The sequence below is a fragment of the Phaethon lepturus genome, unplaced genomic scaffold (assembly GCF_000687285.1).
Source record: "Phaethon lepturus isolate BGI_N335 unplaced genomic scaffold, ASM68728v1 scaffold1202, whole genome shotgun sequence".
In the NCBI taxonomy this organism is placed as follows: domain Eukaryota; kingdom Metazoa; phylum Chordata; class Aves; order Phaethontiformes; family Phaethontidae; genus Phaethon; species Phaethon lepturus.
Window position 1 is genome coordinate 41,401 of NW_010525311.1, and position 22,958 is coordinate 64,358.

Consider the following 22,958-nt stretch of genomic DNA (forward strand, 5'->3'; position numbering starts at 1 on the left):
AGATGTGCTGGCATGACCTACACTGAATCTGAAAACAGCTTAGCAGTACTCTGGCAGGCCATGTGTAAGAAGTGGTGTCAATTCATGCTCTGTCCTAGGAAAGGGGAATCCTCATGTTGCACAAAAATACCAGAAATTGTGATCCTTACATGCTCCTTAAAACTCTGTGCACAACGATTCAAGAGGTTATTGAGAATACTACCTTCTGTTTCTAGAACAGCCTCATAAAGCTTCATGCGGTATTACGGCATACTGCAGGTTTTGAGCTACAAAGAAACCCCAGTAGCTTACACAATCCCCACTCTGTGTGCACAGTACTGCACAAATGCAAGTCACAGAGCTAGCACAAATGCTGTGCTACCTCTACAGAACCTATACTGTGAGAATGGACCTGAGGTTTTACAAGACTAGGTAACATGAGATACGAACTCTCTACAGCTTTAGTTATTTGCATGCACAGTTCCAATATTTGACACATGCCAAAATGGTCCCAATAGAAATAAAAGTGAGGACTTAAAGGAAAAGTAGCTCTGAATGATTAGCAGCAAGGAGCAAACAACTTCAGCCCTTGTAAACACAGCAGAAAAATACATTAAATGTACAAGACCAGGTATATTTAATATTATTGTAATTAATTTGCGGCTAGTAAGAGAGAACTGTACATGAAAAATCCCTCTCAGAAATTTATAAGACGTCTCTGAAGAGTCAGTTATAGCAGATAAAGTGAATCACTAGCAATTTCAAAGAACAGGGCCTGTGCCTAGAATGACAGATATTAAGCATTTCAGAAAGCCCATTTCCTGACTTTCTACACTTCCCACCTTTCAAAAAGCCTCACAACTCAGCTTTGCACTGAACGGAACAGGATGTATTACTCTGACAACTTCGGTGGCAATGAAGTTCAGTTTCAAGCATGCCTGCTTGATGATGTTAATTTTGGTAGAAAAACTATTTCATGAATGATACTCTGAAGAGTGTATCTTTGGGAAAAAAATAAACCTAAAACACAGTATCAAGTGCTCAAGGCTATCACTTCTAACAGTTGTAAAATGCAACAGCAGAAGAATACACATGTAACGACTTTTTATTTTAGTTTGACATCAGACAGCAGTAGTTCTATCAGAAACTTTACATATTGTTTAGCTAAAGTCATCATAAACTGCACTATTTATAATCCTGTCATAGTCCACACATACCCTGCAATTCGCTGCCTCCAGTTTCGATATGGATCGTAGAGACTTTCACAAAAAGCCAACGCATGTCTCACAAATTCTTCCATGGGGGTCTGATCTGCCACTTCTTTTTCTTTTGTTTTGCTTTTTAACTGAGGAAAAAGAGAAAGCTGTGGTCAGAAGATTTCTGGAAGTTCAAAATTAATCTTGATCTCCACAAACTGGAGAAAAACTGTTGTTTTTGGCCAGTTCAAAACACTATTACTGAAAAAGCAGATCGCATAAGCAGAAGCAGGAAGTATCGGATGGCAAAAATAACAGATGGGAATTGTTAGTCACATACCTGTTGAATGTATAACGTAGTCATGGTGATAACATGGTTAATGTATGAACACATCCCAATCTCCTCCACATTAGCCAAATTTCTATGAAGACAACAGAAGTGAAAGAAATGCACAGAGTGTACCATTTGAGGCTAGTTCAAACAACATTTGTTTTAGCATTCTGTCTATAATCATACAAAAGTGTATCAGTATTTCAAAAATACTCTCCAAAAGGCTGCACTCAAATGTTTATTTCTCTCACAGTAACAGTGCTCACAAGTTTTCTTCTAACAGGAAGGAAAAGAAAGGCCTAAGTCACTCTGCTGCAGGCCAGTTCTATCTGGAATTTGGGGTTTCAGAGGTTAAGCAGATTCCCAGGACACTCTAAATAGAAAGCTCAGAAATGGCATCTGATAACAAAAGGCAGTAATTTCTACTTGTCCCACATTACTAGTGCATACACTTCCTAAAACTTTAGCAAACATATGCTTTAATAAATTAAAGCATTTCTTAGCTTTAAATTCTCCCAAGGAAAACAAACACGTAATAAAGTATTTTATAATATAAATAAATCAACAACAACAAAGAAATGGCATGCACATGTTATTCCTCAGTCTTGAGGACAAGTCACAAAGATCAGACACTGAGGTGATGATGTAAGGAGAACTTTTCAGCAATTAAATAAGACTGACAACAGTTTGCAATTCAGAAACACATTACCACCACCTACTCAGCTTATATTTCATATTCCAGGATTCCAGGAGAGCCAAAGGACTCAAAAAAAAAAAAAAAAAGGCTGCTTCAAATACTCCTCAGAAAAGGAGATATCATATTTTATTCCCTTCCTCTCTTAATGCAGTTTACAATAGAACACGGAAGAAATAGTGATGAATAGATCCCTAAGAACAGTTTATTCACCTGCTTCAAGAGAATTACAAAATAAAGCATAAGTTTCAGAAGGAAGCCAGTTGCATTAGTACTGTAATAAGTCAGTTTCTTAAGCTGTTTATGGAATTATAAGCATGCTAAGAATGTGAAAGTGTTCTTCTGTACAATTTGCTCTCGAGTTATTTCATATCCAACACTTGCTAGAGTGTGCCTTTTCTTTTAAAAGTATTTCTTATACCAGGTACCATAGATATATCTTATGCAATTACAAGGAATTTAGTGTCTAATCCCCTTCTATTCCATTTCTTATGGCAAACATTATTGTTAAGATGATTGCCTTGCTCGATCCTCTCTCTATCATTCCCACTTCCTTTATTTAAAGATTGTGAGACATGGCATTTCTCTGTTTCTACTGGAAAGTGTCAAATCACATTGTATGTGTCATTAGAATCTGTATTCATGGGCAGCATCAAGATTTTTTAAAACAAACAATAGCCTTGCTGAGGTAACAATCAGAAGAAATACCTGCACAGGATGATAAAGAACTTCACAAGTAAAAGTGACAGAGCCTGCTGCTGCTCTTCTAGTCCGTCTGACATTTTCTGGACACACTGTAGGAGCTGGAGCCTGACGACCTGAAGAATGTTATCAGGAAGCAGTGATATTCCTGGAGGAATGTCATCCACCCTAAAGAGAAAAACCACACACAAAAATGTTAAATCATGCAAATGACATGTTACCAATAAATTTCAATGTGCTCACTTAGTGTTCCAAGAGACCTCTAATAAGAAAGGTTACTGAACCTATGGCTCACACACACTTTCTAATGAACCACAAGGAAATGCCTGGTGGCAATAGGCCAGCTTGAGCTTCCTTTGCCAGAAGGCAAAGGTTTTGGAATAACGTCAGAAGAGGAGGTGGCACGTGCTGAAGAGGCTCCACCATATAACAAACTGCCAGAAAATGAAAGGCAATATGCCCTGTTGACTGATGGGTCCTCTCGTATTGAAGGCAAACCTCGAAGGTGGAAAGCTGCTGCATGGAGCCCTACATGACGAGTCACAGAAGCTGCTGAAGGACAAGGTGAATCAAGTCGGTTTGCAGAGGTGAAAGCCATCCAGCTGGCTTTAGGTATCGCTGAACAAGAAAAATGGCCAATACTCTATACTGACTCATGGATGGTGGCGAATGCTCTACAGGGGTGGCTACAGCAATGGAAGCAAAGCAATTGACAACGCAGAGGCAAGCCCATCTGGGCTGCTGAATTATGGCAACATATTGCTGCCCGATTAGAGAATCGGGTCATAAAAGTATGTCATGTAGATGCACCCATACCCAAGATTTAGGCCACTGAAGAACATCAAAACAACCGTCAGGTGGATCAGGCTGCTAAGACTGAAGTGGCTCAGGTAGATCTGGACTGGCAACATAAGGGTGAACTATTTATAGCTCTGTGGGCCCACAACACCTCAGGCCATCAGGGAAGAGATGCAACACACTGATGGACTCGGGATCGAGGGGTGGACTTGACCATGAACGTTATTGCACAGGTTATCCATGAATGTGAAACGTGTGCTGCGATCAAACAAGCCAAGCAGTTAAAGCCCCTCTGGTATGAAGGACGATGGTTGAAATATAAATATGGGGAGGCCTGGCAAATTGACTATATCACACTTCCACAAACTCACCAAAGCAAGCGCTATGTGCTTCCCATGGTGGAAGCAACCACCGGATGGCTGGAAACATACCCTGTGCCCCATGCCACTGCCTGGAACACTATCCTGGGCCTTGAAAAACAAGTCTATGGCGACATGGCACTCCCGAGAGAATTGAGTCAGACAACAGGACTCATTTCCGAAACAACCTCATAGACACCTGGGCCAAAGAGCATGGCACTGAGTGGGTACATCACATCCCCTATCATGCACCAACTTCTGGAAAAATTGAACAATACAACAGACTGTTAAAGACTACACTGAGAGCAATGGGTGATGGGACATTCAAACATTGGGATAAACATTTAGCAAAAGCCACCTGGTTAGTCAACACTAGGGGATCTACTAATAGAGCCGGCCCTGCGCAATCAAAACCTTTATGTACTGTAGAACAGGATAAAGTCCCTGTGGTGCACGTAAAAAATATGCTGGGGAAGACAGTCTGGGTTACTCCTGCCTCAGGCAAATGCAAACCCCATTCGTGGGATTGTGAGGGACCTGGGTACACTTGGTGAGTAATGCAAAAGGATAGGGAAGACTGATGTGTACCTCAAGGAGGTTTGATTTTGGGTGAAAACAGTCAATGATTTGAATTCTATTATGTTAATTGCTAAACAATACGGTACGTCATTACTACTGTGGTTGCTATCTACCATACCAATGGTATTACAGTAAGAATCACCCAGACTGATGAGGAATGAGCTTTACTGAAACCGAGCGATGTGCAGCAGTGATGGAACCAGAACTGGCTTCAGCAGCTTGCGCCCAGCAGTTTCCTCAAGATTGACATCTTCCACGCACCGCGCCAGGTAACAATCCAACACCACATACCATCTCCCCTGCCCTGAGAGACTGCTATGATGGATGAAACCCAAAGTCATGGACTGAATGAACTCCACAGACATTTTAGAGTGATGGCCCAGGGACTAAAGGAATGGTATCTGTGTGTACATATTGAAAGACAGGAAGAGTAATCATGAATAATTGGAATGTATTGAAAAGTGTTGGACCCGAGCATGATGTAAATGGTATGGAATAAGGGGTGGATACTGTCCTGGTTTCAGTCAGGATAAAGTTGGTTTTCTTCACAGAAGCTACTGTGAGGCTATGTTTTGGATTTGGGATGAGAAAATGTTGATAACATGCTGATGTTTTGAGCTGTTGCTGAGCAGTCAAGGACAGTCCAGCTTCTCGTGCTGGCCTGCTAGCAAGGGTGGGGATGCACGGGAAGCTGGGAGGGGACACAGCCAGGACAGCTGACCCAGGCTGGCCAAAGAGATATTCCCTACCATGTAACATCATGCCCAGTACATAAACTGGAGTAAGCTGGGGGGCGGGAATCACTGCTCGGGGACGGGCTATCAATCACTGAGTGGTGAGCAATTGCTGTATTGGGCATCACTTGTTCTTGTACATTCCTTTGTCAGTATTGTTATTGTTGTTACCATTCTTGTTTCCTTCTCTCTTGCTGTCCTGTTAAACTGTTTTTATCTCAACCCACGAGCTTTTTTTTTCCCAATCTCTCCCCCGTCCCACTGTGGGAGGGGAAGGCGAGCAAGGGACTGCGTGGTGCTTAGTGGCCGCCTGGGGCTAAACCACAACACCTCTTCAGAGTTGTCCAATGTGCTTTTTACATCCTGGCATTCAGAATCTCAAGGGATTCAGAAAGTTTTAACAAAAATTTTATAGGGTCTAGGCTCTAAACTGATAGAGACACTAACCACAAAACCAAGAGCAACCGCTTTTTTCCAACACAACTGCCAAGAAAGAAGTTGTAATTCCTGTGATAGCAGCTTCACCCCTCAAGATGCCAGCAGACCCATACCCTCTGGGACTCTAAGCATGGCTCCTCATAATCTGATAATTCACCGCCTCTGTGTTAAGAAGACCATAACTTTTGACAGCTGAAATCATATATTCAGAAGTAATTTCCCTAAAATGGCCAGCAGTCTTTTTCAGTAAGATCATAAAATGCTTTACAAGAGAGCAAACAGCATACCCTTCATGCCTCACATCCCAAAGAACGCTTTCTCTGCAGTAGTTGCCTGTTTGTGCTATTGCACAACCCATCAGAATTTACTGCCTTATGCAAGACTGGCACAAGAAATACTTAATCAGGATTATTCAAACTGAATATACTACAGAGTATATAAATAAATATAAATATTTATAAATAATCAAACTTCTTTTCACCCCAGAGCAAATTACCACTATATTATCAGAAAAATCTAAAAGTTAAATTTGTGGACATACAGGATCAATTTTTGCTGACAAACTAGCTGTGTAAACTAAGTACTCCAAAAGGAAGAGAAAAAATAAATCTCAAAAAATCATACCTTAACCGATGTTCTTATTTGACTGCTGGTACCCTACCTCAAAAATATGAGAAAGACCGTAACACATTTGGGTTCTTTTTATTTAGAATTTCCTTGCATTACATTAATATGGTTATGCAGCAATAGGAACTGCCATCTCAGGTGTTTGAAAGGATGTTAAATTAGTCTCTAAATTGTATTCACCTACTACAGCTCAAACTCACACACTGGGACTTTCAACCTCTTCTCTGCCAGTGGTAAGCACTTTGGAACAAAGTGCTGTAGAAAACTAGGCTTTACTTTTCAACAACCATGAAACCATGTAATCAGCATTCCTATCATGACTCCTGCATCATTTTTATGTGGGCCTGAAGTCAATACGTTAAGAAAGTACGGTTCCTGTGGTGCTTTGCTCAAGATCATGCAAACCAAAAGCAGAAAAAGAGCATGACAACACCCTAGAAGGCTTTGTTGTTTCTAATGAAACCAAATGACAATTCCTCTCTTTCAATGAGGGGGGAAAAGCCTCCCACCAGCTGATAAAGGTTTTATCCTTTTCGCAGTTAATACATACAAGATGAATAAATGTGTTTTAGGGAAAGAACAGACAGGTGCACTATGTTTTGTGCTCCATGCTCAAAGCTGTCAGCATAGATATTTTCACCTTTTGGGTAAAATCCCCTCATGTTTTCAGTAAAATCACTGAAAACACTATTAATGAACCGTTTCACTTAAAAATATAGGGTACATGCACAAAGATGGGGATAGAACTGAAGCTGTATAAGCCTATAAGCTGCATAACTGTATAAGCTCTACTTACACAATCAAATCATACCACTTGATACAGTCGTTCTCCATATTTAGAGATTTCCTAATTCTGCACTATGTAGCATCTTTCAGATTTCCAAAGCAGATTTCAGGAAATTAAATATTTTAATTTATAGAAGAAATACTCATCTCAGTTAAATTAGGAAGTGGTAGTGCCAATTAAGAGCTCTTCTTTCAGGAAAGAAAAAAACAACCATAGCAAACACACTGATAGTTTCTTTTTCTTACATTTCTTCAGTGATGTTTTCTTGGATGCTAAAAAAAACACGTTTTACATCGACAGAAAACTTCATGCTTGTCTTCCAAAAGGTTAGTTCTGTCCAGCAATCTGTATAAGCTTTCTTCTCCCTACACAGTTTCTCATTATTTCCTGGCACTTGCCCTTCAGTACACAAGGTCTTTTAGGCATATAGCTGTAAAGCATACCAAGATTTATATAAGGAAAAAAACAACGTGTTAGTCCACTCAGTTTCTCATTTTAGCTAGCTTAATATATTATTTCCAAAACCAAAAGACAGAATGGGTTATTTAATAAGCAACTCCAGTAAAAAAAGTTGAGTCCGCAGGGTCCTATGGCCCCAAGAGAAGAGTCACTGGAAAATAGCATTTGGTAGTTTGACACTGACCTACTTTTTTGTAGACCAGCTCCACAATGTAAATGCCTGGAATATAAATTGACAAACCCCAGAAAGATGTCACTTTTCACATGCCTGATTATCTCATAAATGCAAATAAAAGCAGAAATTGCAATTCTTTGTTAATTCTAATATGTGCTCTCAGTGTAATTTTTAATCCAGCCACCAAAACACAGGAATGATCTGCCTTCATCCCTGTTGTTTTGATACGTTTTCTCTACGTCTGTTACACAAATGAGTCTAAATCCACATGGGCCTATTTTTCCAGACTAAATCACTAATCCTGTCATTAACCTCAGAAAAAACCCACTATTTTTATGCTCACAAAACCATCATTTAGCACAATGAAGAGGCTGCTGTTGTTCTGCACAAGTAAGCTTCACATTTTATTTTTTGTTTCATTGCTGTTAAAAAACTAGAGAAAACAAAAAACCATGAACACACATAAACCAAAAAAACCTTTAAAAACCCGAAGTTCCGTGATATTCTTCTCTTCCACTGTTCAAATTTCAATATTAAATAGTACATTAAAGATAACCTGTGTCAAAGGATAAACTTTTTTAAACTTAACACAGTAGATGCATTTTTGATACTGCAAAGAAAACAGATCTTCTGAAAGAGCACAGAATTAATTTGAAGATCTTGCTTATTAGCAATTGTACTACATATTTGGCATTCATATAGGCATTATGAGGAAAATTTTAATACAAAGAGCAAAGAAGCCCAGTTTTTATCAACTGAGATAGAGTTGCAGCATTCTTCATTTCATTGTAACAGGAGAGGCTATCACTTACACTTCAAATAGGATCTAATCCAAAGCCCATTAAAGAATTTCCATTAATTTCAACAGGGCTTGGACTGCAGCCATCATACAAGGAGAGCCATTCTCTGCATTCAAACACCAGTAGCAGTATCAGCTATAATACTGATACCACTTCTCATGATTTCTCAATCTATAACATTTGTTTTTTCTTAAAACCCTTAGTTCCTGTAAACACCTCAAAAACAAGAGAAAACATCCAGTGCCTGAGTTTCTATTCCTCATTTGTGAAGTTAGTCTTGGAAAACACAATCCTTGGAACACAGCAGACAAATTCAAAACACTAAATACGGAACTCCGAAATTAGACTACAATACCATCTCATGATTGTACTGAGAACTTGTGGTCAGCAACGTGAGTGAAATCAGCAATACTTTTTCCCTGAAGTCTTCACAGATGCAAAGAAATCACTTTAAAGTCTATCATCATTTGTGCATATTTTAATTTTTAAAATATTTTCAGTTAAGATATCCAAATCTTTCATTAAGCATTTCATCTCACCTTTAATCTTAAAGCAACCCCTGAAATTCCAAAACTCTTTACCTACATCTTTCTTCTCTTCTCTACATCTGCTGATACAGATACCAAGCACTAATACTGACTAATACTATTTCATATGCAACATTTAATGAATACTTATTTAAAAAATGCACAAGGAATAATTATATTTCTATGAGCCAGAACAAGTGAATACTCACGCCATCTCCTGAAATAATGCAAACACCAGTATTTGCCTAGTTTCCTCATTCCCAACCCAACTTGACCTCCAAAAGAATGGGAGTGCCACTCAACAACTAGAAATCTTTCTTTTGTTTAACAGCAGTATTGCCGTTGAACAAGACTGGGCTCTCAGCCAGGTCTGTTTCAGATATCAAACAGAGATGAACAGGTCTACGTACCTAGTTGGCATCTTCTCAAAGTCCACATCCAGAAACTGTTCATAGCTAGAAACGAAACTATCCAACCAGAGCTTCAGGTAATCTGGATCTTTCTGTAAAAAAAAGAGAACATTAAGCAATACTGCACTCAAGGTCATCTATCAACAACTCAAGTACTAACTTGAATGGAAAGCTTTTCTTTAATGCATTTCAACTGGGAGAAAGGAGGGAATACACAGATTTTTAGAATTAAAATTAAAAAACTGTCCCCTTTGAAATTCTCAGCCACGTTGTGCTGATGTGACATTCTTGCTCTATTCATTAGTTCATGTGTTTCCACCTCCTGGTACCAATGCTAACCAAATCATTTTAGCTTCTCTCACCACCAACAATCTTTACTTACTCTCCAAGTACTACATCCCAGATTTACAAAATTACTAGTATATTCTAGTCTTGATAGCATAGATGTTAATACACAACACTCTTTATGGCTTATAAAATTAAGTAAAAACTCCAACAACAATACTAATCACAAAATAATTTGCTTCTTGCTTCATTCTTTGATCAATATGGCAGTTAGCAGCAGGTTAGAGCCCAAGTGTTCCAAAAGACAAGGCAGAGCCTATGACTAGTATACTAGATATCTATAAAACAGGTAGAACAATTAGAAAGCCTAAATTTCAATTCCTTAGTAGAGCACACAGACTCTGTTTGTGGCCAGCAGATCACCTCAGGGATGGGTACTAGAACCTGTAGGATTGCCAAACAAAGCTTGCAAAAGTAGCAGGTGAATTATAGGGCTAAGATAACACTAGAAAAAAGTAAAATTTCTTCTGGCTTCTACTAATCTATCTGCTGTAATAACAAGGCTTCTCTTACGCCACATTGTTATAATGCTATCACGTTCGGGGTCATACCCTGGCAAACCCAAAATAGTCAGACAAGTCATCTCTGAGTTTGGTAGCCCTAAACCTGAAACCATGTCCAAGCTTTGTATTTCCAAAAACAGCTGTGTTTATAATTTACCCCAGACCATTATAAGAAAAGTACAACAGAATATTGTAACACAGAAGAAATTGAAGGGACATTAAGAATATGCTCTGAAGGAGCCACCTTGCAATATAAAGTTACATAGGAAAAAGGTCTGCCCCTGGGGAGCTGAGGAAAGATGCTAAGGGGCTTTCAACTTTTTTTTTTTTTTTCTCCTTACAGAAAATTCCACTCCATCCACTTTGGAACTGGATCACTACAGTGTGGGAATGCCACATCTGGGATTATCAAGGAAAACAATACAATTTTAGTGAAAGCACTGTAAAACTCAACTTCACTGCACTATATGAGTTTACTGTCTTTTGGTTGAAGATGAAATGTCATTATCAATGCAACCTAAGAAGCCTGAGGCAGTGGCTGCTGCCATTTTAACCTCTAATGAAACTGAGTAACCTCTAATACATTCTTCTGTCACTTTCACTGTTTCCCATCTGAAAGGTCAAAGCAAGTGGCTTACAGATGGGGGAAAAGTAAGATACTTTCATGTGACGTGTATACTAAATACCTATAAAACAGATCGAATTTAAATTCAGGCTTCCTACTTGTTCTTAGAAGAGCACACAGACTCTGTTCATGGACAACAGTACCTCAGGGCTGGGTACTGTGCCAGCAGAGAGGACAGATACTAGACCACCACAGGAAAACTCTGGCAAAATATGCCATTTGAGATAGTCTCACTTTAGAAGTAAAGCCACTTAATTTTCGAAAGCAAGCTGCCAGAACATAGCTAACATATTTCGCCACAAGAACTGTACAGTCATGTCCATTAATACACATCCATGCAGTCCCACAATCTATGTTACACATAATTTTCAAAATAACTTTAAAATATTTGCCTGAAGTATTATAGATTTTAAATGATATCTAAGTCTACTCCATAATTTATAAGATTTTGCAAAAGGTTTAAACTTTTGTTATTCATCCTTCTCTTTTCCCTTTTGCTTGTTGCCTTTATATTACCATAGGGTTCCCAAATAATAGATTATTTCCCTGCAGTGTTAAGACCAAGGAGCAATCTGTGAATAACTCTAACACACACAATATTCTGAAGAAATGTCAATGTAAAGGAAAGAGTCACCAAGAAAGACTTACACACAGAGTCCTGACAGTGCAAAATAGCTACCTACAAAAGACCTGGGAGGTGGGGGCGTACGACGACAGACATGACACGCAATAAAATAAAAATGGAAATCCAGAATCTGCAGCGCTGCAAAACTCTTCTCAGAGCATCCTTCTACAGTAAGTACAGGAGTTATAAAGCACAGGAATCCCCTTCTCATTCTAGACTTCACCCTTCCCTGTACCCCCAAAGACCCCCCTAACTCGAGCAAGAAGTATCAGAAACACCTAGACAAAATTTACTTCACTGTCATTATTAATTATATGTGGAACGTGTTCAGATACTGTAACAACAGGTGCCAAATAAAACCCTCAGCTAGGCACGTATCCTGTCTGATTATCTGCTTCCATTGCCTTTACTGCACTTTCTTGTTCATCTTTCTTAGTTGCCTTATTTCCCCTTCTTCTACTTCATTCCTAATATCTCCTTCCTTCATAATTTGCCTTCTCCTCATCTCTGCTTTTATTCCCCTTTCAATGGTTTTCTTTTCTAAGTCATCACTCCCTCCCTTCTTCTGCTAAAAATCTGTCCAAAAAGTATTATGTGCTGTAAGTGTAATGTAGCTTTGTCCTCACGTTTAACATGCACTGAACTACGAAATGGTTATCTTAAACACACACATATGAATTGTCCTCAGGATGAAATTGCAACATACAGAATCAAGGAAGCTGTTGCATTAAAGAATAAATTCAGGGTTTCCAAGCTGCTAGTTTTAAGTACAGGGGTTTACAGATTATCTCAACCAGGTGAGTAGCGAATATACATTTCTCAGGTTCAGAGATCAAAAACCTTAAAAATCAAACCAAAAGGTAGGCAAGAATTAAGACTTGCTAATACCCTAAAAGTATGAGCTAGAAGTAGCAAAGATGCTGTCTTCAGGCATTACGGCTTTTAAAAAATGGTTACATAATTAAAGCTTTAACTTTCTTGCAATTCACAGCAAGCTATTTTAGCCACATGCAAGCTACTTCACAGGAACATAAAGATGAGGAAAACCAGGATAAAATTTTAGCAACTACAATATAGCTCAGGCTACAAAGGACAAAGCAATAGCATTCATGGTGAAGTAACCAACAGAAACTTAGCCATATGCATGTGCCCATGCCTCTAATAATAATGCCCACCTATGTGCAAAAACTGAACGTATTTGACTTTTTTCCTGTTGAACGAACAGCTTTGGGATTTTCTGGGCATGAGCAAGCTCTCCTTGAAATATAACATGAATTACTAAATTGATTCTATGCGTATTCCAAAATTAAAATCGTTTGTTGACACAGTTGAGGCTCATCGCTAGTTGTTGACTATAAATTTTTATAAGAAAAATAAGTTTTTCTTGGACATGTACCATGAAGAAAGCTGTGCAAATAACATCACTATCTGACTTAAAAGTTTCTTTAGCTAAAGGTTATGGATGAGAGAAAGGGAAGGGGAGGACAAATACAAAATTAGATTAAATGTCTACTTGCTCCTTTTTAACGATATAGCCTAATTCAGCTTCAAGCTTAAGATTAAGTTAAACCTCCTTACCACCTTATCCTTCAACTATAATGCCTTTGCAAGGCTATCAGTAAAGACTAGCAGTAAGAGAGAGCACTGCAGACAAAATATGCAAGAAAAATCAATTCTGTAGATGACAAGAGTTGGCACAGATGTTATAAAACACCAAAAGTTTTAGCTTACCTGTAGCGCACATACTGCTCAATTCACTTTGCCACTATAAAACTCCTCCCAATTCTGGTAAAAACCAAGAATTGCAGTACTGTGTGATCCTTACCTGCAGCACACTATTTAACCCAACTCCCTTCTACCTCAATTCCATGCCAGCCAATTAATTATATATTATTCCAAGTTATTAAAATAATCAGCTTTGATATCAAAACACCAGGTAACGCTACTGGTATTTTGATATGTAGAAAATAGCTTACACAATAGTTGAGTCATTCTGAGTCATATCTAGATACTTCCATCCAGGCAACAGCACTAACTTAACACCACTTATGGGGGGAAAAACTAAAAAAATCAAGGCAAAAAAGTAAACAAGATAACTTAGCAACATCAAGAAACACTAAGAAATAAAACACCATTATAAATGACCTAATAGAAGTATGCCGCCTTTCCAGAAACAAACAAAAATGAAGACTTACTAGGAGTACATTATTCCAGGAAAAAGTGAGCCAATACTTCATAGTTTTGCTACAATTTAAGACATATAAGTTATTGCAAAGATATTAGAAACAGAAGTTTAAAACAGTTTTCAAACATTGAATCTGGCCCAGGGTTTCCTTTTTCTTTATTAGCAGCAATCAGCCCAGAAGACCCCATGCACCAGTCACCTATTTAAAGCTGCAAGAAATCAAAATTTTACTGAAGCAGTTTTAGGAAAGGAAACTTACAATGGTAAATGTTTCCTGTGGCAAAGTACACAAAAACGTCCATTCCTAACACATAGATAAACACATATCTTTCTGAAGACCAGCCTATGTGTTTCAAATGCACCTTATATTTTCCCAAACCAGAAGCATGTTTTAGCAGAAAAACTGTATTTTTACATTGGTTTGAAGTTCTAATTTCATAATAAAAACAGACACTAGTAATGGGTATCAGCTACTTCCTGTTCACCATGTACACTGCAATTATCCTACCCAGCATCTTTACCTTGAACTGAACCTTTTTTTTCCCCTCAGGTCAGTTGCTGCCATTTAATCTGAAGTTTAGATTCAGTGGATTTTAGAATTTATTTCTGTTGAGTTCTCTTCTCGCCTACCTTTTCAACTATCCTCTATATTCTTGTGACAGAAGCAGTAAACCACTTGAACAGCAGAACACAAATTGACTTAATTTTAACATGAACACATTTGTGTTCTTCAATGCCCGATCAGCTTTCCAAGCCTGCACATGCTGCCATCTCACAAATATCTATGTTATTACATGGCAGAGGGCTGCATCCCATGGGTCTGGCAATACTTCAGATTTGTGTTGCTACAGAGAGCAACAAACCACCGAACTGCGACAATGGCTCCACCTGATTCACTATAAATTGTTAGCTACTCCATTACATCTGCAGTCCTCCCAAGGCAGCAGTGTAACTTAGCCAGACAATAATTGCTTTATTATTCAATACTCAGAAGCCTTATTACCATTAAAAGCAGTGAAACCTATGGAATACATTCTCTTATTCCCCACTTTCATAATTACCCTTTTGCTGTCATTCTGCAGATAGAATGTAGGTGGAGGCTATACATCAGACAAGAGCTCCAAATTGTGTTCCGTGGTGCTGGCTGAAGATGCTCCATGCTTTTGAAGCACAGCTTACAAAGTAACGTATATTTTGATAATACACCACAAGGACAAACTGTGATAAACCAATTTTAGATTGTTATTCTTCTCCAGCCCCACCACACACACTCTGCAGACATGCCCTATGAGATCAGCATGAAATGCAGAACGAAATTTTTGATTTGTACAACAGCAGTAGAAGCAAAAGGAAGCTGTATGTAGTAATAAAACACCTTTCACCAGTTACAACTTTCCAATCACTAGAAGATAAGAAAATGCTGATTTTCAAAACCTTGCAGCTTTCTAAGTCACAAGGCTAAACATTTCATTTATTTACCTGAAACTTGCCTAGCTTTTGTGCAAGACAAATTTCTGTATCTTATTTGAATGGTAATTCATAAATAGAAATTCCTAAATAAGCATGTCTTAAAGCTTCTGGAAGATAATTTCTCCGTGGCTTGAAATTCCAAGAAGCTAAAATCCAACTTAAGGTAGCCATTTCTCTTCATAGTGATAAACTGAAAACAACCAGAGTTTTAACAAGGCTATCATAAGAGTGTCATTGTAAGGATATGTGCGAATCGGAAAAAAAAAAAAGTAAAAAGTCCTTTAGTTGACAGCCACAAGTCTGCAGAGCCTAAGCTTAGGCTTCTGAGCTCAACATATTGTAATGAAGGCCTGTGAAACTGCTATAGCAACAGTCATTTACCTGCAGTAATAAAGAAGTATTTTAAGCCTAATAAATCAAATGTAGCTCCAAGCACCTAAAAGTGAAAATACTTCTTTGTTCCTTCCCTTCCATAAATACTTCTGGTTTTCTTTAAAAACAAACAAACAAACAAACAAAAAAACCAAGAACAAAAACACCACAGCAAAACAACACACTACCCTTTAGGCCTCTGTTTTCATAATACCCTCTCAGCACAATCACAGCTGTCACAGCTCTGCACACTTCAAAAAGAAAGATTTCCAGGCCTGAGCAGTGTACTGTTTCTAACAGATATCTAAAAAAACAACCCAAGAAACAAAAACTCAAAAACCACATGACACCAAAAAAACCAACCACAAAACATCCAGAAAAGGGAGGTTTGTTTGGGGTTTTTTTCTTCACCAACACAGTTAGTACAATGCTAGAAAGAAAAAAAGTTGCTAAATAAAACCAGTCTACTGGTCTACAGGATGTATAGCAATGCTGTGGCTAAACACTGCCAAACATATAGCAAGTTTCCCATGAAGTCTAACATTTTAACAGTTGAGAGATATATATTAAAATATACATATATATTTACTAAAAGTTAAAATATATCTATATTAAAAATAATATATATATCTCTAAAAAGACTCTAGCAAGGCCATCCTTAGACTTGATGGAACTGGGAAACAAGTTCTCAAGGCTAACACCAACTTCAGCATTTAACACCACAAACAAAGCCAACAGCACAGAGGAGGTCCAGTCTAATGCCCTTCTCACAGATATGACACTCTGTAAGGCAATGAGGTGAAAAGAAACTATAACAAAAATCTATACTAACTTGGGACAGGCTCTTGTCTTTGATATACTAAATAATCTAGAAATTACAATAGCTTTCTCTACTCTTTATGAAGGCTGATGAAATGAATGACAAAGAAATGTCCTAATCCAGTCATTATTTTTCAGTAACTAGTTTGCCTATGCAAGAAGGTCAACAAGAATTTTTTGCACTAGTAATAACATTTTTAAAATTCTAACAAGCCAGGTAGTACTGAAGTCTTACAGCTCACTCTAAGTTAAATTAAAACATTTTACACAATTGGCACTGAAGTCCTCTTACTGAAAGTCTTTAGACCCGCACCTGTGCAATACAGGCACCTTTACCCAAGGTTTCAAATCGACACTATTTATGTACGTCTGTATGTGTTGCTTTTAGATTTACCAGTAACTTCCATTTCTAGCAGGGCTTCACGCAAACAGACACAACTAGAAGGGCAAAGCTCAGTACAATTTTTATAGCTACGTTCAGGAAGTATTAGTTGCTAAAAACAAAAGCTGGATCCACCCGAGGCTATTTGCAGTGTCACATTCCATGCTCTAAAGGCAAAAATTCCCTGCAGGGCAGTTCAGAGTCCCACTGTCAGACAAGCCCGACTTGTTTAACAAGACAGTTGTTTGAAGCCGTTAAATTTAACATGCAGTCATAAAATAGCCAGCCCAGTCTGACTACTGTGCATGGCAGTCAGTCAACCTTCAAAGTGGGTTTCAGCTTCAAACCACTACCATAAAATCTCACTGGCAATGGTATTATGGTAACTAATACCCCATCCCCAAGCATTCTATTTAAATAGTAACAATCCCTTGGTGTTAAGGCTGAATTAGACCTACAAAAAGTAACAAGAGGAAATTAAACATAATACTGCCTTTAGATCACTGGTGAGCTTAATAGTCTTAAAACTAATTGAAGTAATCAGTGTAACTTGTAGACTGCAGACTTGTAGAACATTTCTCAATACTGTTGGAAATAAACTATTCACTGGAGGATTAGAAGGTTTGTTTTAAGGGAGCTTTTTCCTTTTCATGTTTTCAGACATAAAAGGTAACATTTTCAGCACAGGATGTCCTAGTAGCTTTTATTCCGAAATATGTCAAAGTGTTTATGCTTTCTGTGAACCTTTCAAATCTGCAAAATGATGAAACAAAACCTGAAAAGCTTTGTTACAGTAGCAATAATACAGTTAGAATTAATAAAAGACTTCATGATAAACTGTTCTAAACTGACTAAATTGCCTTGATAAATTTAATCAATTATAACTATCAAGAGAATTACCTTTGGGCAAAACTTTTCATTTTAATTACAATACTATTTTTTTCATCAGTTGTTGGTCCAAAAGAAGAAAGGCTCCTGGCAAGCAATTATAAACCTCCTTTTTGAAAAATTCACACAAGCATTCTGTTCCATTTCTGGAATTAAAAGAAAAAAGGTGGAGTGTTTTGTTTTATAAATGGGAGTTGCAGTGAATCATGACAGCAACAACTATTTTGGGACAAGTTAGAGAATTCCATTTAGCATGGAGATTTATACCAAAATAAACCTAAGGCGGTCAATCTTGACAAAATTTAGCTCACATACATTAGAAGTCAAAGCTAATATATTTCTTCTCTTTTCAGAACAAGAAAAATAATTGCAATCTTCCTCTAATGCCTTAGGTTAAAGAAAAAGACAATTATTTGAGAGCTGTTATTTAACTTCCTTTCTACTTCAGATTCCCAACAAAACTGGAAAAACAAAATGGAAGTTTGCTTACTAAAATAGAAGAAAAGCCTCTATTTTTCTTTCTCTTGCCTTTTTTGGGGTTTTTTGGGTTTTGTTTTTGGAGTTTTTGTTGGTTTTCCTTTGAATGACAATACCATTAGAGCCTTGTAGCTTGGAACTGCCATGTGACTGATGCCATCCAAGGGATGAACCTAATTAACCTGAACTCAGATTTTAATGTCTTCACATTTAATAGAAGGTACCCCTAGGCAAGCTCCATGTACAAGCTGGCATACAGTATTTCAGCCTTATAGAGTCCACTGCACAGTGCACTTACCAGGAGTCTACCATACTGTGACATACTACATTCTATTAACATTCATTTTTCCCATCCAAGTTGACATTACAAACCAACAGCAGTAAAAGCTGGAAGCTGTACTTTAAGCCTAAGGGAACAAGAAACATCCTGAATAATTCAAAGGCAACTAAAATAACATGATGTCAAAAGTCTACAGTGTCAAGATAAGCCTAAATTTAATGAAAACTCAAACTATAGCTTAGGAAAGGTTTACAGTTTAACACCTAATTAGTTTGCAACTTTAAGTTATGCCGTCATTTTATATGAGAAAAGGGCTGAGTTTTAGCAACAACACATGCAAAGTCTGCTTTTGCCCCATCAACTTTCTAACTTTCAGTGTGATGCAAGAGACAATAAAAGTTTGACAAACTGAAAGGAAGCAGGATGCTGCTACAACAGCAAAAACATCAGCCTATTTTTTTCACCGTATCAACAGATAAACACTGTCAAGTCTTTCAGCAGATAAAGGAAAAGGCTAAGAACTTGTGTACAGCTTATCAAAAAGAAGTCTGTATTTGTTTCTAAGTGTCACATGATTACTTGACACTGAATTTAACTAAAACAATTTTTTATTTCTTTAGCTATGGATTTAACAGTTTGGTTTTGTCTTCTTAACCTCACCAGGCCTTAAATTAATGTTGTACTGCAACTGAACTATACACTGAAGGTATAAAAAACGCCAAATCCACTTTTCAAAAGCACCCTTTAAAAAAAGTAAAAGACTCAAAAACTAACGGCATAGCAGAATTTGCGTTACTTGTGCAACTGCTGTTTGGCATCCATTGCACTTCTGCTGGTACAGTTTTTTAGTTATTAGCACAGATAAATAATGAGGTCAAATTTCTGCAAATAACACCCATGTTCTCTATACCCTGCTTCATCCCCAGGGGCTTTACCAATCCAGTATAGTGAATGATGTGGGATGCTGTGGAGAAAAAAAAACACCTGTATGCAGAGTCATACCTGAGCCACTGTACACATTGCCATTTTTGAGACTTTTTTTTGTATTTTAGATTATTATACACCACAAATGTTAGAGGACTACCCTTCTTATAATGGTATTTTCTCTCCCAAATTCCAAGTTTGCCCTTGAAAGCATATGAACACTGCAGATCTAACCAAAATTGTTATTTAAAAAAAAAAATTCAGGAACATCAAATAAAACCTTTTCCTTCCTTGCTTCTCAGAACATGCTAAACCATTTAGCCTACAGTTCCCATGAAGCTTCAGTCAAGAAAATTGTTTATTCCAGATAGTCCGAAGTTCAACAAAATCACTGGCAAATGAATCAAAGTTTTATATAATTGAATGCATTAGCCAAGCATTCATTGACAGAGTTGGTAAGGTGACTTACAAGCAGCCTGCATCTATCACAACCACTTTCTACAAAACTTACGAGGATTACGTCACCAGAAACTCTGGGTTGAGGCCCCACATATGTTGACAGTTAACATTTTCAATCACTCTTCCACAGAACCCAAACATTTACTCTTTTTGCATGATGCTTTTAGAATAATAAGTTTCAATAGCTTGTAAAACTTTTTTTCAGTTCCTAAATTCTCCTTCCACATTCCAAGTGAAAACTGGCAGTAAACCATATGAAGGTATGATGTTTTCCTAAAATTATTACTAATATTAAAAGAGCAATGTTGCCATCTTAAAGGAGTCAAGCAGCTTCATTTTCACTTTGCTTTTTATAGATGTTTCTAGCATTAATGCTAAACTCTTCTTTGCAATGTGAGCGCTACCTTTTCAACTTCTGCCTTCACTTCCTTATTATTTTTTAAATGTCTTATGGGATACTCCTACAGGTTCTTAGGCAGATTCTGGTGGATGATAATTGACAGCAGGAAGAGTACCAATCCTCCCTATATTAATAATTAAAAGCAAGCGCATTCACTGTTTTCATTCAGACTTCAGGAATATGTCCTGAAAGATTTGTCTTCATCCCTGCCCTCCCACAACTTCAGTCTAAAAGCCAGAATCACTTGGACTGGTTATTTAAATAAAAGTGTATTTTCTACGTTATAGTTGCTATCTATTAGATAATTAAAGTTTTAGCATCTGCTTTAATTTTATGCTCTCTTTGTGCTATGCAAGAGTAGTATTTAACCATGAATTTATTTTGAGGTTTTGTTTGTGCGTCTCTCAAGTGTCCTTTAGACAAAGCTTTCAAAAGCCTTTATAGCCTTTGGTATTTAACCTCTTAAATATCCTCGCTATTTTAAAATATGCTCTGCTTTTAGATACTAGTATAATTAGCCATTCTTGCAGTTAAATTTAATTCCTAATTTTATACAGCAATTCCTATCGTTTGCTATAGGTACATGCAATCCTCAATCATAAATCAGATAAACAAATTCTCATTAATTCTTTAAATACCAGAGAAAGCATCAACACACGCAAATATTTTATCAGCACAGAAATCTAACCTCTAATGTTTAGATTTGCAGATGCATGGAGAAGTCTTAGTGAGATGTCAAACTTAGAAAACAGCACTTATGGTGAGAATAATCAAGCATAGTTTTCATTTCTTGGTATTTCCTATTGTATCTCACATCCTCCTCTACTGCAGTCTCCCATTTACTAGAAGATAAATTGGAAAAGTTATCTGAACAAATTACTTTTTTTAAAAAATAAGATGCTTATCTGTACTGTTGAGATGTGTGCATGTTTTGGTGGAGTTTTTCCTTCTTACATATATTTCTTTCATCAAAAACAGCTCCATAATTAAAAAAGCTCTTCTCTCTTGTATGGCAGCTGTTTAACTCATCTGAAGCTTGTAAATATTTTAACAGTATCTACTGACAACATTTGGATTCAGGCATTAAGCTACAATGCTGTTCAGTGGGCAGCTGGCAAAGCCTTCCTCCCATTTCTGTATTACGGCACAAACATCCTGCATATTTGAGTTGATTCTGCAATATTCTTTTCAGGACACATGCTACCCCCAGATCTGAGCCAGACGAACAAATTAAAAGTGCCATAACTCAGATACCACACAACAGCCCAGTGTTTGTTAAACTCAGTCTTATATTAGTACATCAACACACAGAACCAGAAGCCTCTGTTTCTAGCTTTGTGATAAATCATTCCATTTAAGAGGCACTTGGTTCTTTCATTTCAGTAAAAGCTTGATCCGAAATACATTTGTTGGTATGTTCAGAACTGGATGTTTCTCATTAATTACATAAAGTACTAATCCAAAAACCTGTGGACATGTAGGAATTTCAACCTCATGCTGGACACCAGTAAGACCTTGAATCTTACAGCAAAAGCATGGACAAAACTCAGACAGTTCTTTATCTAAAAGTAGTGGCTACAAATATGTATTGCCAAATATATTATAAAATGATAAGACACCAAAGTAATTTCTCCATAGCTTGCAAAATGTTACAGTTTTCTTACTTCTCTGTCTGAGCAGATTTATCTGCTATCTCATTTCAACCCAAAGTCTGCATTCTTTGTGGCAGAGTCCCTGTTCTGTGTCTGAGCAACCATTAGCACGAGGTCACCCTGGGCCATAATTAAGGAAGGTAATGGCTACTCTAAGTTGAGAGACTAATGTCTTGTAGATAGATATGAAAAGTTCTGTATTTGTATCAGAATTATGTTAGATCTTTGACTATGAGACATCTCTTTAAATAGCAGACAGTAAATTCAGAATTGAAGACCAACTGTTCTTGTTTATCTATATCCATTCTTAGTTCAGCATCTCAAATACAGAACAAAGATACTTTCACCAACACAGGGCCACAAGTGACTTGTTCGCACTCTTTTACAACTTAAACCTCTGCATTCTGACGAGTGTATTTAAAACAATCTGCAGAAAATGTATTTTACACAGCAATTGTTTAATAAATCTCCACTCACTAGTTTTAGCAGAGGCATGAATTTACATGACAAGTGACTTGTGAAAAACTACTTCTACCGAACATTCGGTTTGCTCAAGCATTCATTTAGCTGTAAGCTGAATACTTCTTTATCTAATGTAACAAAGGCTATATATAGTGATGTGATATGAATCACTGGCAAATCAGCAATTGCACAAAAAGGAAGACAAGTGCAAGCTAAGTCAGGATGAGATCATATTTGGGATGCAAAGGTCAGTGTTTCACACGGGGCTTACAGTTTAAGGTCAAATATTATATTCTTGCTGAATTACATGCATCTCACTACAACTAAGCGTAATTTTGCTAAAACAACATTTCTTTGAGAAACACACTACAAGATCATTTAGATGAGCAAACTCAGTTCAGTCACACTGCTTTACACAGCCCTACAATAATCATGTTTCAAAGTTGATCTGATCATAAACTTTTTTAGTTTATTTACAAATACTCTCCAATTTTA

At 37.4% G+C, this 22,958-nt stretch overlaps 1 protein-coding gene across 1 annotated transcript in view; it reads right to left on the bottom strand.

The window, feature by feature from the left end:
* LOC104617381 (neurobeachin-like protein 1) overlaps positions 1–22,958 on the bottom strand; it is a gene marked incomplete at both ends in the record, with an annotated part of 69,642 nt that overhangs the window by 40,832 nt on the left and 5,852 nt on the right. Inside the window, 4 exon segments of the mRNA XM_010282692.1 lie at positions 1,197–1,324; positions 1,516–1,597; positions 2,909–3,070; positions 9,596–9,687. Of these exon segments, the coding sequence (XP_010280994.1) occupies positions 1,197–1,324; positions 1,516–1,597; positions 2,909–3,070; positions 9,596–9,687 (464 nt within the window).